A 16,959-nucleotide genomic window follows, 5' to 3' on the forward strand; every position below is an offset into this window, starting at 1 on the left:
ATTGTCTATGGGACTAGGAGCAGAATTGTTCTCTAGGAATGGGCAGGAACCCAGAGCAAGTAATAACTACATCACACAGGACAAAGCAACACAAGCGCTGACTCATCACGTATTTGCACCAATGACGCCGTATTACGTCAACCATTCAATACCCGCGTATTATAAAGTATGTTGGAGACTCCAGGGCACCGACCCACCCAAATATTACAAGAAACGTCTCATCATGACAAATCTTAGTATGAAGTGATCAGCAGATTGAGGCAGGTCAAGATTCAGAAACCGCACATTTTCCCTGCAGCGGCCACTACAGGCCACATGTAGTATTACACAGATTAACTATCACGGGTGACAAACAGTCATGTGGTTTCTGGCAATAGAAGGTCACAGCGTTTGACTGTGCAGAATGCTCCCTGACTTTTCATTGTTTCTGCTGTTAGTATTCATTGCTGGATTTTCGTCTCTTCTCCTTTAGGACCCAGGGTAGCTCTCCTTCCATCCAGCTGCTGATTATCAGTATTCCCTTGGTGCTTAACCCTAGAACGCGCAACCATAGAAATCTACCATAGAAAACAAGTAACCTAGCAGGCCTGCGAGGCCCCAGGTATGCATTCTAGGGTTTAATACTCCCATCTTCCTTGGACTGGTCCTGTTGATATTTTCAGTTCATTCAGCTCTGGTTGCAAGCAGGTGGCTTGTACTCCTCTTTACTATCATTGCTGAAACTTTGATGAACTTCTACCTGAGTAATCTAATGATAAGTAGTTCATGTATTTTCCCCTCTTGTGTCTTCTATAGCGTTTAGTGGGGTTGACGAAGAGCTTATCCCACCCGTTCCCTATTTAGGGCCCAGCACTAGGTATCCCTAGGGTCAGGTATCCGGCTTAGCGCATAGGTGCAGAACCTATCTAGGGCGGTGAAGAACCCCAGGGACCAGCAGTAGGTTTGGTCAGGGGTCACCATCTTCCCTTTCCCTAGACTTAATGGTCCCCTTCCCTTTCGCCATTTTTTTGGCACTTCCCCGCCCTTCCCTTTCGCCATTTTTTTGGCACTTCCCGTACCTAGCGTGACATTAAGTCCTCAAGAGCAAGGTAATATTTCTTCCCTTTACTCTCAGAGGGGGTCCTGAGTGTCACCCACCTCCATGACCTCCATTTGTTTTACTAGGCCTTATATAAAGGGGCTGTCCTCATGAGACAACCTGTTTAGCTCACTGAGCCATCGCATTCTCTTTGGCTTTCAGTATACACACTGCATCCATACATGGCGGAAAGAAGCAATTTATTTAGTTTCCATCCTATTTTAGATAAGCGGTTGCACAAACAATCTCAGCCGGAGGTGGCAGACAGCGTTTTGGGTATGAAGTTCACACATAATAATGAATGTTTTCTACTTTCTCATTAAAAACAACACAATCTAGGAGCTGCGTCCTGAGTGTTACTACCATCACCACCAATTCATTAACTACTGGAACGTATCCGAGCAAGGAAAAAAGACTGAGATCTGATATGATATTTTTAGATAACATTCGAGGTTCCCCTTTTAAAACAACCAGTGGATTGTACGGAAAAAATAAATTGTGTAATGCCCCATCTTACCACTGGTGGCGCTGCTGGGAAACTGAACACTTATTGTATGGTTCATCCACAGAGCACCACTGATCACCGCTAATCACCACTGATCACTGCTAATTACCACTGATCACCTCTATCACCACTGATCACCGCTAATCACCGCTGATCACCTCTATCACCACTGATCACCGCTAATCACCACTGATCACCACTAATCACCGCTAATCACCACTGATCACTGCTAATCACCACTGATCACCTGTATCACCACTGATCACTGCTAATCACCACTGATCACTGCTAATTACCACTGATCACCTCTATCACCACTGATCACCGCTAATCACCACTGATCACCTCTATCACCACTGATCACCGCTAATCACCACTGATCACCACTGATCACCGCTAATCACCACTGATCACTGCTAATCACCACTGATCACCTGTATCACCACTGATCACTGCTAATCACCACTGATCACCGCTAATCACCACTGATCACCGCTAATTACCACTGATCACCTCTATCACCACTGATCACCGCTAATCACTACTGATCACCGCTAACCACCCCTATCACCACTGATCACTGCTAATCACCACTGATCACCGCTAATCACCACTGATCACCTCTATCACCACTGATCACCGCTAATCACCACTGATCACCTCTATCACCACTGATCACCGCTAATCACCACTGATCACCGCTAATCACCACTGATCACTGCTAATCACCACTGATCACCCCTATCACCACTGATCACTGCTAATCACCACTGATCACCGCTAATCACCACTGATCACCTCTATCACCACTGATCACCACTGATCACCGCTAACCACCCCTATCACCACTGATCACCGCTAATCACCACTGATCACCGCTAATCACCATTGATCACCGCTAACCACCCCTATCACCACTGATCACCACTAATCACCACTGATCAACACTGATCACTGTAATCACCACTGATCACCACTAATCACCACTGATGACCAATGATCATCGCTAATCACCACTGATCACCTCTATCACCACTGATCACCACTGATCACCACTGATCACCGCTAATCACCCCTATCACCGCTAATCACCACTGATCACCGCTAATCACCACTGATCACCGATGATCACCACTAATCACCACTAATTACCACTGATCATCGCTAATCACCACTGATCACCGCTAACCACCCCTATCACCACTGATCACCGCTAATCACCACTGATCACCACTGATCACTGTAATTACCACTGATCACCGCTAATCACCACTGATCCCCACTAATCAACGCTAATCACCACTGATCACCGATGATCACTGCTAATCATCACTGATCACTGATCACCACCCCTATCACCACTGATCACCGCTAATCACCACTGATCACCACTGATCACCACTGATCACCGCGAATCACCACTAATCACTACTGATCACTTGTTAATCACCACTGATCACCGCGAGTCACAGCGTGGGATAATATTGTATAAAAAGCTCTTTTATAGTACAGAAAAAGAAATTGTAAAAGATGTGAAACGCCTTAAAGAAATTGTGCAATAACCTGTGTTGGGAGCAGGAGTATTTACCATTAATAATAATTTTATTTCTATAGCACCTACATATTCCGCAGCACTTTACAATAGAGCGTGGACAAGTACAGGCAATAACCATTACATTAAGGACAATTTTTATTGTGAACCACTCTCTTAAAGAGGTTGTTTACCTTTAGGGACAATTTTATTTGCTTTATCCCGGACTAAAATTCATTTTTGCATTTGGATTTCCTTAAAAATGTTGCATTATTTTGTTTTCTTATACTCTTTGCTGCACTGTCTAGTGTTGGAATCAGATTGAGCTAACTGAGAATCTATCAGTGAGCTCAGTCTGACAAGGAGTTTGTAGGGGTCGTCTACTACTGGATAATCCCAGTTTAGTGATTTTAGGAGACCAAATCAAATAAAAGCAGTCCATACTCACCTCCTACAGCGATATCTGGAGACTTACGCCACTTGTGGAAAGTGCAGGCTGCAGTCAATCAGTGGCTACTGTTTGGCTGCAGCTCATCAATATTCCGTCAGGGCGGTTGTCTGCTCTGATTAAATACTAAAGGCTGCGGCTGACGAGCACTGATTATTGGCTGCGGGACAAGTGACGTCACTTTCAGGGAACAGCGGCGCCTACGTTGCTGAAATTGTGCCTCTGTGGGAGGTGAGTGCGGCCTGTTTTGATTTTTATTGGGCTCCCGAAATGAGTAAGCTGGGGATCTTTAGTAATGGACAGCCCCTTTAAATGTCAAAATCTTATATAAGAAGAAACATCTGCCTACATTTCTTTAAGGGTAGGTTCACCTAGAGATTTTTTAACCAGGATTTTGGAGCAGATCCACTTCAAAAACCACATTAAAGAGTATTTAAAGTGTGTTTTTTTTTCTTTAATGTGGATTTTGTAGCTTTAAAATCCATGTAAGGCTGAGTTCACATGTCCAGTAATCATCTGTTAGAACGGATCCTGCAGAGATCCATTGACAAAAAAGTCCTGCAAACACGTTTTTGAAAAAAATTGATTTCTGCAGGATCCGATTTTTACCATTGGAGTCTATGGAAAACGGTACCGGTAACTTATTGCTATTTAGCCATCTGTTTTTCTTTCTTTTGTAACGGATCCATTTTTTCTTACTGGATCAGTTTCAAATAGAAGATAAATAGCGATCAGTTAACGGATACATTTTCCATAGATTTCCATATTAAAAAAAAAAATAGATCCTGCAAATATCAATTTTTTCAAAATGGACAAAAAAGTTGTGTTTGCAGAATTTTTTTCTCAACAAATTCCTGCTGGATCTGTTGTAATGGATGATTACTGGACATGTGAACATAACCTTAGCCTTCCATGCTTTATATAAAAACGTTAGTCCCTGTAAACCCCTTTAAGGAGTTGCACTTTAAGGCTATGTGCGCACAGTGCGTTTTTCGCGGCGTTTTTGCACGTTTTTCGGGTGCGTTTTTGGCCTCAAAACTGCAGGACTTTGCTTCCCCAGCAAAGTCTATGAGTTTTCATTTTTTGCTGTCCGCACACATCTGTTTTTTTTACCTGCGTTTTTGCGTTTTTTGATGCGTTTTTTCGACGCAGGTGCGTTTTTGTGCGTTTTGGGCGGCCAAAAACGCACAAAAACGCAGCGTCAAAAAGACGCAGTGTGCGAACCTAACCTAAACAATTCCTAATATTGTGTCATTATATGAATTATTTTCAAACAAGAGGCCATCTAAGGCCCTGTGCGCACGCTGCAGATTTACCGCGGATTTGCTGCAGAAAATGTGTGTAACATTGCTGCAGTCATTCCCCAGCAAATCCTATGGGTTTTAAAAAAATGCTGTGCGCACACTGCGTTTTTTTATACCTGCGGATTAAGGCTATGTGTGCACAGTGCGTTTTTTGCGGCGTTTTTGCGCGTTTTTGGCCTCAAAACTGCAGGACTTTGCTTCCCCAGCAAAGTCTATGAGTTTTCATTTTTGCTGTCCGCACACATCTGTTTTTTTTACCTGCGTTTTTGAGTTAAAAAAAAAATGGACATGTCAGTTCTTTCCTGCGTTTTTCTGCGTTTTACCCCCATGCAATGCATTGGAAAAACGCAGGAAAATGCAGAGATCAAAAACACAGCAAAACGCAGCCAAAAACGCACCAAATCGCGACAAAAACGCATGCGTTTTTTTATGCGTTTTTTCAACGCAGGTGCGTTTTTAGCGGCCAAAACCGCACAAAAACGCAGCGTCAAAAAGACGCAGTGTGCGAACCTAGCCTAACCTGCGGATTTTCCGCTGCGGAATTAATGAGCATGTCACTTTTTTTCCGCAGGTACCTGCGGTTTTTGCCATAGATAATGGTAAAAATCTGTGGGGACCAACTTGTAGAAAATCCGCAGTAAATCCGAGGCAAACAGATTTCATTGCGTTTTTGGTGCGTTTTTTTTACCTTGGGTGCGGGATTCTTTAAGAGGGTCCGGATTTTCCTTAAGACAAAGTCACTTTCTAGTGCGCACATAGCCTAATAATTAGAGGAAATCCGACCCACGCAGTCACCAGAATGTGATGGACATTTACAGCAGCCTGTATTCGTGTATATGATAGGGATTGTGCCCTATCAAGAAGACAATTCGCAGAATACAGGCTGTTACACGCCTTCCCTTGCAACCTCAACAGCCTATTAAAAGACTCAAATATACCTGAAAAAGAAGTGAATCTGATAAAACAGAATATTAGGGAATTAGTCACATTGCCATCCCTAATATAGCAAAGTAACTAAAGGCCAAAGCAAAGTAACTAAAGGCCAAAGCTTTTCCGTAATGGAGTCCTCCATGGTTTACAGCCGCAATAAAAGTGATAGATTCTCCATTTAGCCATGAACAGTAATCTGTGAGCAAAGAACTCAATAGCTGTTCAATTTCCCTACAGCGCCACCAAAGGAGAAATCAGGCATTACAGGGTTTTTATTGAAATCCATTGTCCTGCTGGGTCCTTTACAGCATAAAATGCTCCTTACAGCAGCGATCCGCTTTGACTAATGAATTAGAGACCTCTCCTCTAATAATTAAACGTTATGGACAACCCCTTTAAACTTGTTGTCCTCCAGTAATTAAATCACATAATAGTGTCATGTATAAAAACCTTTGATCCTGCAAATGACTGAAAACAGAGCAATTTGCTTCCAGCCCCAATTAGGCTGAGTTTACACGTCCAGTAATCATCCTTTAGAACAGATCCTGCAGAGATCCATTGGGGAAAAAAGTTCTGCAAACACAACATTTTTGTGTGTTGCTAAATAAGTGATTTCTGCCAGATCCGTTTTTTTAACATTGAAGTCTATGGAGAATGGATCCGTTAACGGATAGCAATGTAGCCATCCATTATTCTTGTTTCAACAAGATCCATTTCAAATGGAAGATAAATAGCATCCATTAATTGTTTTGTTTCCCATGTTAAAAAAAATGATCATTTTGCCAACAGATCTCTGCAGGATCCAACAAATGCTTACTGGATATATGAACTCAGCCTAAGTCACAACCATCAATTTTATGAAATGATGATACGGTGATGGTTCCTGATATATTTGTTTACAAACAGCACAAGGTTCCGAATTTCAAAAGAATTTGCAACTTTTTGTATTCTTCTCTATTGTTATCTATATGAGTTGACTACTGAGCCACCATTAAAAGGCATCTCCGAACATGAGATATATGCTTGAAATAAGTGGTTATTTACATATTGTTGGGGGTGAAAAACCTAGAACCCCCCACTGATCAGCTGTTATTAGCTCTGGTCAATGTTTGCATCCATCCACCAATGGACAGCTGATCGGTGGTGGTGCCACGTATCAGACCTACATCAGTCGGGTATTGATGATCTATCACAAGGATAGGATCCCCTTTGGGCATGACTAATGGACAACTTGTTCCTCATGTACCATGATATTCTACTAAGTGTATTGCAGATACATGTAAGATAGTTTGCACAAAATATATGACCCTCACCCTTTACTAAATAAGTTGCATTGACCCAAATAGCAAAAAAATAGACCCTTGCAGAACAAAAACAAACGCGCTTCAGCCCAAAACATCAACTTAGAACTGTGGGAAATCTACTGATATCATTGAGACACACAAAACCATGAAGGTTCCTGCCCCAGATCTATTTCTATCAACAGAACATTGTGCAAAGTCTTCCCCAGCTGATTGTGGTATTATCATGTAGAGACCACAACATCAGTCACAGGTTGCTTCATCCGGATCCGAAGAAACAGGGATCAGATCCACAAAAACTAATAATCAATAGCCAGAAAGTTGCATTTTGTTTACATAAACAGTATAGATCTTTTCCCTTGCAATATTTCTTTTTTTTTTTGCATTTTGTTTATTTACATATACTGTATAACTATTTTCCCTTGCAATGATATTTTTTTTGCATTCTGTTTACGTAAACAGTATAGACATTTTCCCTTGCAATAATATTTCTTTTTTTGCATTTTGTTTACATATACAGTATAGATCTTTTCCCTTGCAATGATACATTTTGCTTTGCATTTTGTTTACAAACAGTATAAATGTTTTCCCTTTCAATGATATTGTTTGCATTCTGTTTACATATACAGTATAGATATTTTCCCTTACAATGATACTTCTTTTTTTTGCATTTTGTTTACATATACAATATAGATATTTTCCCTTACAATGATACTTCTTTTTTTTGCATTTTGTTTACATATACAATATAGATATTTTCCCTTACAATGATACTTCTTTTTTTTTTTTGTATTTTGTTTACATATACAGTATAGATCTTTTCCCTTACAATGATACTTCTTTTTTTTTTGCATTTTGTTTACATATACAGTATAGATCTTTTCCCTTACAATGATACTTCTTTTTTTTGCATTTTGTTTACATATACAGTACAGATCTTTTCCCTTACAATGATACTTTTTTTCTTTGCATTTTGTTTACATATACAGTACAGATCTTTTCCCTTACAATGATACTTTTTTTCTTTGCATTTTGTTTACATATACAGTATAGATCTTTTCCCTTGCAATGATACTTCTTTTTGCATTTTGTTTACATATACAGTATAGGCCTTTTCCCTTACAATGATACTTCTTTTTGCATTTTGTTTACATATACAGTATAGACCTTTTCCCTTACAATGATATTGTTTGCATTTTGTTTACATATACAGTATAGATCTTTTCCCTTACAATGGTACTTCTTTTTTTTGCATTTTGTTTACACATACAGTATAGATCTTTTCCCTTGCAATGATTTCTTTTTTTGCACCACCCTTTATAAAAGGTGATACAATGTATCCATCTGATCTCCAAAACAAACACACAGTAAGGTTGTTGCTATAGAGTTAAGTCTTAAGGGAGCAGGGGATTGTATTGTGAAGGCAAGGCTCCCCTATTTAAACCCCCATTCAGCAACTACAGCATTAAATGACCCGCTAATATTTTCTTGCCTCTCCTTAAGACATTGCTAATGAGTCCCTGCAGATATGAACCTCTCCGCAAAGGTGTCCTTGCTAAAACATGGCAAGAAATATGTATCCCCAACACAAAATGTGCACCAGTCTGCAGTAACTCCACTGCTTTTACAGATACAGACAGCAAAGCTACATCGCCTTAAAGTGAAGCTCTGCAATCCTTCTGCAATAAGGGCAGCCTTAGCATAATACCTATGGGATCACCCTTTTAGGGTTTTGAGCGCTAAGGTGATCAACAGGCAACTCCAGCGACTACAGGACTCAGAGGTGCTTTGCCTCTCCGGCAGTGTAGGAGTTAACTTAGAAGAGCAGAAAAAGGAAAGGCACAATCATGTCATTCAAACTAGGTCCTAAGTGGGTCTTTCACTGACTGGCAATAACCTTTAGTAACCCCTGGGGGGCACAGCATTTAAAGGAAGGGGTGGGGGGGGGTCAATAATGACTTCTTACATCTAAGTGCCCAGAAAGCAAAAATAAGTCGCACTCCTCAGTGGTGACTCTAATCAGCCCTATGACAATATCTGTTAACATTGGCAAGAACCTTTAGCAACCCCTGGGGGGCACAAGATTTAAAGGAGGGGGGCAATAATGTCTTTTTACATCTGAGTGACCAGAAAGCAAAAACAAAGTCGCACTCCTCAGTGGTGACTTTAATCAGCCCTGTTTAACATCGGCAATAACCTTTCGTAACCCCTGGGGGGCACCAGATTTAAGGGAGTGTGGGGGCGTGGGGGGGGGGGGGCAATAATGGCTTTTTACATTTAAGTACCCAGAAAGGAAAAATAAGTTGCACTCCTCAGTGGTGACTTTAATCAACCCTATGACAATATCTGTTAACATCAGCAATAACCTTTAGTAACCCCTAGGGGGCGCCAGATTTGAGGGAGTGGGGGGGCAATACTGGCTTTTTATATCTAAGTGAAGGAAAAATAAGTCACACTCCTCAGTGGTGATTGTAACCAATCCTACGACAATATCTGTTAACATCAACAATAACCTTTCTTAACCCCTGATGGGCACCGGATTTAAGGGAGTGGGGGGGGGGGGGGGCGGTTGGAGGGCAATAATGGCTTTTTACATCTAAAATAAGTCGCACTCCTCAGCACTCCTCAGTGGTGACTATAACCAGCCCTATGACAATATCTGTTAACATTGGCAATAACCTTTCGTAACCCCTGGGGGACACACGATTTAAGAGAGTGGGGGCGAGAGGGTATAATGGCTTTTAACATCTAAAATAAGTCGCACTCCTCAGTGGTGACTTTAATCATCCCTATGACAATATCTGTTAACATCGGCAATAACCTTTAGTAACCCCTGGGGGGCACTGGATTTAAAGGGAGTGGGGGGTTGGAGGGCAATAATGGCTTTTTACATCTAAAATAAGTAGCACTCCTCAGTGGTGACTCAAATCATCCCTATGACAATATCTGTCAACGTCATTCAGCATTAGCATTAGCTAAAAATGAGCCTATTGCAATGACCCCATGACCTAAGGTCAAAAGTCCAGAGACACTTCTGATTGGCTGAAATTTAGGAACTCTGGGAATTTTTTTTTTTTGTCGTCGCCCCCCCACCAAGTAAAAGGAAAATAAATAAATAAATCAAGCAGGTAGTTTTGCAAGAAAATACAAAGCCCCCCCCTCCCCCCCCCCCCCCCCGACTCCTGCATCAAAGACGACAGATCTTGACTTAATTAATTGCAATTTAATTAGCAAAAAAAAACATAAAAAGGTAAAAAAAAAAAAGATAGAGAGGGGCACTTACCAGGACATGCGCAACCCACTGACATCTTCACATGCCTGGTGTGGAAACGAGCAGGTACTGGTTGCCCACAGCTAAGGCTCCTGGCATAAAATGCCCTTGTGAGGTCTCAAGGAACAAAACAAGCCCCCCTAAAAGGCAGAAATTGGGCCTCAGAGGAAGCAGGCAGAAGGAATTTTATTCTCTCTGTATGTGTGCTTGTGTGTGTCTCCCTCGCTCTCCCCGCTCTCTCTCTGCTGGCAGTACTGTGGTTTATTAATATGCTAATTGCAATGCTAGTGGGAGGAGAGAGCGCTTGTCAAAGTGACCTGAGTGAAAGAGAGAGGGAGAGCGAAGAGAGAGAGAGAGAGAGCGAGAGAGAAGGCGATAGAATGGGTGCAATGAATAGCAAGCGTGTGACGCACACCCACATACTGTACATATAGACAGCCACATATACATATATGGTGATATAGGGGCTCGGGGGGTCTGCAATCACAAGCTGAATGCACCCTTGATAAGTAAGACATGTTGGATTGGAGAGGACGAGAGACGGACGGGGAGAAGTGGCCGAGACAGGGCATACTGCATCACAGAGCGCTCTCCTCGCTTCCATACTGTGCTCTAACGCAGCCTGACAGACAACAGCAAAGACGAAAAAAAAAAAAGCAAAGGAGAGAGGCCGCGCTACAAAGACATGCAAAAAAAAAAAGAGCAATACGCCAGACCGATAGGAAAAGGCTCCGCACTCGATAGAGCGATCTGTTTTGTAACAAGACAGAAAATTAATGCAGAGTTTGGGTGACATCCAAGCATGTAGACGCCGTGGCATTGCCCATCACTAATGTAAGCGCACAGTAAAAAGATTATAAGCGGCACTTGGCAGGCCGAAGAGGGCCTGAGGTGCCATACGCCAAAAAAGTCCATCAAAAGAGCACTTAGGGAGGATCGACGTCAGCTCCTTGTTGGGAGATGGATGATTGACGTCTCGTAATGTCGTCATCAAGGGTGACCAAGAATCGTTTAGCTCTTGGGATGTGCAGTTGGAAAGGTTGTCTGGTGGTCTGCAGCAAAGTCATGGTGGCGGCTTGGAGCAAACGATGGATATCTCACCCACCGACAGCTGTGCGGTTGCAAAGGTTGTCTGGTGGTCTGCAGCAAAATCATGGTGGCTGCTTGGAGCAAACTATGGATATCTCACCCACCAACAGCTGTGCGGATGGAAAGGTTGTCCGGTGCTCTGCAGCAAAGTCATGGTGGCTGCTTGGAGCAAACTATGGATATCTCACCCACCGACAGCTGTGCGGATGGAAAGGTTGTCCGGTGCTCTGCAGCAAAGTCATAGCTGCTTGGAGCAAACGATGGATATCCCACCAACAGCTGTGCAGTTGGAAAGGTTGTCTGTTGCTCTGCAGCAAAGTCATGGTGGCTGCTTGGAGCAAACTATGGATATCTCACCCACCGACAGCTGTGCGGATGGAAAGGTTGTCCGGTGCTCTGCAGCAAAGTCATGACTGCTTGGAGCAAACGATAGATATCTCACCCAACGACAGCTGGGCGGTTGGAAAGGTTGTCCGGTGGTCTGCAGCAAAATCATGGCTGCTTGGAGCAAACGATGGATATCTCACCCACCGACAGCTGTGCGGATGGAAAGGTTGTCCGGTGGTCTGCAGCAAAATCATGGTGGCGGCTTGGAGCAAACGATGGATATCTCACCCACCGAGAGCTGTGCGGATGGAAAGGTTGTCCGGTGGTCTGCAGCAAAATCATGGCTGCTTGGAGCAAACGATGGATATCTCACCCACCGACAGCTGTGCGGATGGAAAGGTTGTCCGGTGCTCTGCAGCAAAGTCATGACTGCTTGGAGCAAATGATAGATATCTTACCCACCGACAGCTGGGCGGTTGGAAAGGTTGTCCGGTGGTCTGCAGCAAAATCATGGCTGCTTGGAGCAAACGATGGATATCTCACCCACCGACAGCTGTGCGGTTGGAAAGGTTGTCCGGTGGTCTGCAGCAAAATCATGGCTGCTTGGAGCAAACGATGGATATCTCACCCACCGACAGCTGTGCAGTTGGAAAGGTTATCTGGTGGTCTGCAGCAAAATCATGGTGGCGGCTTGGAGCAAACGATGGATATCTCACCCACCGACAGCTGTGTGGTTGGAAAGGTTGTCCGGTGCTCTGCAGCAAAATCATGGCTGCTTGGAGCAAACGATGGATATCTCTCCCACCGACAGTGCAAGATGACAAATTAGGATTCTCGAAAAGATAGTTTATGGTGAAAGCAAATGAAGAAGATATAACTACAGAACCAGAATGTACGACTGGCAAGCTTCTGGGAGAGCATGCTCACTAAAGTAGCAGAGCAATTACCAAGAAGATGGAACACCTGAGCAGTCCAGCACCTCAATAAACACTGACAGCTCAGTAACCCAGGAAAACACAGCAGAGCATATCATAGTGTGCAAGATGCTCTGCACAGAGGAATCATGACACCCAGTACTTCTTTTCTCTAAAATTGAAAATTTTCCATCCAGTGATTGGTTAAGAATAGGCCACCATACATGATTGAAGGAGTGGAACCCTTTTCGAACACCTCTTCATTCCAAGGAAGTGGCATATAACTCTTTAGTATACATATTTGATTGTCAGCTGATCCACCTGAGATTGGCAAGTTTGGTAAACCTTAACCCCTTCACAAACCAGGTAGCAAATTGTACCAACATATGCTCAAGTTCTCAAGGCAGGTACAGACCACCAACTGTCACGCTATGCACAAGGGAGTACCAAGCAAATGGCAAAAGGGAAGGGAAACCCCGTGTCTAGTGAAGGGGTAGATGACCCCTGACCAAGACTACTGCTGGGCCCCAGGTTTCCTCACCACTCTAGATAGGTTCCGCACTTATGAGCCGAGCTCGATACCTTACCCTAGGCTGACCCTGGTCTGGACCCCATGTAGGGAGCAGATGGGATGAGCTCTTCATCAACCCCACTAGGTGCTAAAGGACACACAGAGATAATAAATAAGGGAAAACAACAAACAACTTATCTCTGAAACAACCACCAAGACTGTCTAGATGTAAGCCGCCTGCTTGCACTGAAGACTTAATAAAGATGTATCAAAGGGATGAAAACCATGCAGGAATGATAGAAGGTCAGGGAGCAGTTTGTGCAGCCAAATGCTGTGACCTTCTATAGCTGGACACCACAGGACTGTCTGTCACCCGTGACACCAATGTATTGGGTACATGCAAGATATTTATTAATGTTTAGTCTCCAAATAGACTAGAGTGTATCCTCTCCCTGTGAGCAAAAAAGTCCCGATCCTACCTTTCCAAGACCTCTGTTATCCAAGAGACTTAGGACACCCCAATGGTCAACTGGTTCTACTGAGATGGCAAGGTTAGTCAATAATGATCTAATGCAAATGGAAATCTTCAACCATACACATGCAGATATTTTTATGGCAGATCTAGTTGGTTATGATGAGATCTACCAACAATCTGACAAATCCTAACAATTTTAACAGAATTTACTGATCCCCAATCTCATGTCTACGAGTCCCTCATGTCTCCAACCATAGATAAAGATGGACTGGAGCTTAACTTGTCCGATTCTTTGTTATACTGGGAAAGAAGTGGCTGCCAGACCTGTTACATAAATCGATGTTTCAATTAAATCCCCTTGTTTCTTCTTCCCTATCACTGGTGAATACATTTCATGATCAGCTTTGTTTATGACATCAGTTGCCAAAAGGAGATCATCACAGAGATGAAGTAGACGATTGGAGACCGGCCAAATGAGATGGATCCCCATATCCCAGCCATGTAAGATTCTGTGATATTATCTAGCCATCGCTCCAAGGTTTTGATCGCTCAGCAAACTTATGTTTGTTCTTAAAAGTTATTTTGAGTCTCAGCAAATTGTGATAGGAATCAAACTGCCCAAAATGGACAAAATGGACAAAATAAAAAGTGCATCTGTAGTAACAGATGAAAGACATCACGCTCTGTAGTTTTTATTCATTTTTAACATTTCGAGGGAGAAATCATGAAAAAACTCCAGAATTTAAGGCATAGTTTACTTTCAATCCCGACAATGTTGGTGGCATTAAAGAGATTATTTACTACTTTTACATTGATGGCCTATCCTTAGGCGGGCTTTGCACACTACGACATCGCACGTGCGATGTCGGTGGGGTCAAATTGAAAGTGACGCACATCCGGCATCACATGCGACATCGTAGTATGTAAAGCCTAGATGATACGATTAACGAGCGCAAAATCGTCGTAATCGTATCATCGGTGCATCCATAATCCATAATCCATAATTACGCTGACGCGACGGTCCGATGTTGTTCCTTGCTCCTGCGGCAGCACACATCGCTGTGTGTGAAGTCGCAGGAGCGAGGAACATCTCCTACCGGCGTCACCGCGGCTTCCGTAGGATATGCGGAAGGAAGGAGGTGGGCGGGATGCTTACATATTGCTCATCTCCGCCCCTCCGCCGCTATTGGCCGCCTGCCGTGTGACGTCGCTATGACGCCGCACGACCCGCCCCCTTAGGAAGGAGGCGGGTCGCCGGCCAGAGCGACGGTCGCAGGGCAGGTGAGTGCATGTGAAGCTGGCGTAGCGATAATTTTCGCTACGCCAGCTATCACACGATATCGTACCTGCGACCGGGGCGGGGACTATCGCGTGCGACATCGCAGCATCGGCTTGCGATGTCGCAACGTGCAAAGCCGCCCTTAGGATAGGTCATCAATGTCTTATCAGCCTGACCCTTCCCCCCCGCCGATCAGCTGTCCTCGGTTCCGGTGGCAAAACAGGTAGCTGGAAATGGTGACCTTAAAGAGGTTGTCCACTACTTTTACATTGATGGCCTATCCTTAGGACAGGTCAACAATATCTGATCAGCCGGGGTCCAACACCCTGCACCCCCGCCGTTCAGTCGTCCTTGGAGCTGGTGGCGATAGCAGGCAGCTGTAAATGGGGTCCTTAAAGAGGTTGTCCACTACTTTTACATTGATGGTCTATCCTTAGGACAGGTCGTCAACAATATCTGATTAGCTGGGGTCTGACACACGGCACCCCCACTGATCAGCTGTTCTCAGTGTTGGCGGCGACACCAGGCAGCTGGAAATGCTCAGTTCCGGAGTTGCCCCGTCTTCTGATAGTGGCCGCAGCCAGGTACTGCACTGATTTGAATAGGAGGCTACTATCAGAAGACGGAGCAGCTCCGGAACTGAGCATTTCCAGCGGCCTGGCTGCCACCACCGGGACTGAGAACATCTGATCGGCCGATCAGACATAGATGATCTATCCTAAGGACAGGCCATCAAAAAGTAAAAGTAGTGGACAACCCCTTTATGGTCCCCATAATAGTAATAATAATTGTAATTTTTTATTTCTATAGCGACAACACATTTTAATACTTATTAGACTAATGTCAACTGAGCCCACCGATATCGATGGATTTGGCTGACATTCTAACGTGTATGGGGGCACTGGCCAACTTATGTTTGGGGGAGATGTCGATTGCATATGTCCGATTTTAGACTACCAATCTCATTGTTCTTCTGGAGATAAGCCGCTGGTCAACAAGTCAGCTGGGGCATTCTCATAGAGAACATAGAGCACTCGGCTGTGCAAGCTCTCCTGTGTATGGGAGAGTTGGCTCATATGGCGTGTTCAGCCGACAGCCATCTAATATGTATGGCCCGCTTAAAAGTGTCCACAAATGGGATCTGATAAATATCTGACCCCTAGACCCCACACGAAAAATACCCACTGATCAAGCAATCATCCAGAAATGTTTGGCCAATAGCTAGCTCTTCTAAATCATCCATACACAGGAATCATCAACTCCGGCCCAGTGCTCCTATGTTCTTTATGAGAGAGGCACAGCCTGACTCCTCCGGGAGGGAGAACAGAAGGATCGGCCTTCATAAATCAGATCTCCGAATCCTTCTTTTCCTTGACATCATCTGTCTGGTGAGAATCGGGAGACCTGTCCCCATACACATTAAACTATAATCCAGCCCCACAGATATTGGCAGCCTCTGCCAACAATAGTCTAATGTGTATAGGGAGCTAAAAGATAGGATTGTACCAATAGTTGTCAATCAGTCAATAAAGATTGGATGGCTTATAACCTAGCTGATTGTGTCTTCTGGAGATAAGCGGCACCCCTTACTGTTAAAAACAACAACAATGCTTGGCTGTCAAAGGAGAGGGCTGCTGGGTGAATAGTCTTGTAGTCAAGAGATATTGAATACATATGGAGATCCCTATTTCAGGTGAAGGACAGGGATCCAATTCTCTGATATCCTACAGATTAGACATTAGGAAAAACTTTCTGACAGTGAGAGCAGTCAGAGAGTGGAACAGGCGGCTACGGGAGGTAGTGAGGGCAATCAGAGGGTGGAAAAGGCTACCACGGGAGGTAGTGAGGGCAGTCTGAGAGTGGAACAGGCAGCAACAGGAGGCAGTGAGGGCAGTCAGAGAGTGGAACAGGCAGCAACAGGAGGCAGTGAGGGCAGTCAGAGAGTGGAAAAGGCTATTAATGGAGGTAGTGAGCTCTCCATCAATGGAAACCTCAA

At 43.9% G+C, this 16,959-nt stretch overlaps 1 protein-coding gene across 1 annotated transcript in view; it reads right to left on the reverse strand.

The window, feature by feature from the left end:
- Positions 1-10,631, reverse strand: part of LDB1 (LIM domain binding 1) — a 239,641-nt gene extending 229,010 nt beyond the window's left edge. Inside the window, 1 exon segment of the mRNA XM_075348371.1 lies at positions 10,381-10,631. Coding sequence (XP_075204486.1) covers positions 10,381-10,388 — 8 coding nt within the window. The 5' untranslated portion in view covers positions 10,389-10,631.
- Between the last annotated feature and the right edge of the window lie 6,328 nt (positions 10,632-16,959).

The sequence above is a fragment of the Anomaloglossus baeobatrachus genome, chromosome 5 (genome assembly GCF_048569485.1).
Source record: "Anomaloglossus baeobatrachus isolate aAnoBae1 chromosome 5, aAnoBae1.hap1, whole genome shotgun sequence".
NCBI classification, from domain to species: domain Eukaryota; kingdom Metazoa; phylum Chordata; class Amphibia; order Anura; family Aromobatidae; genus Anomaloglossus; species Anomaloglossus baeobatrachus.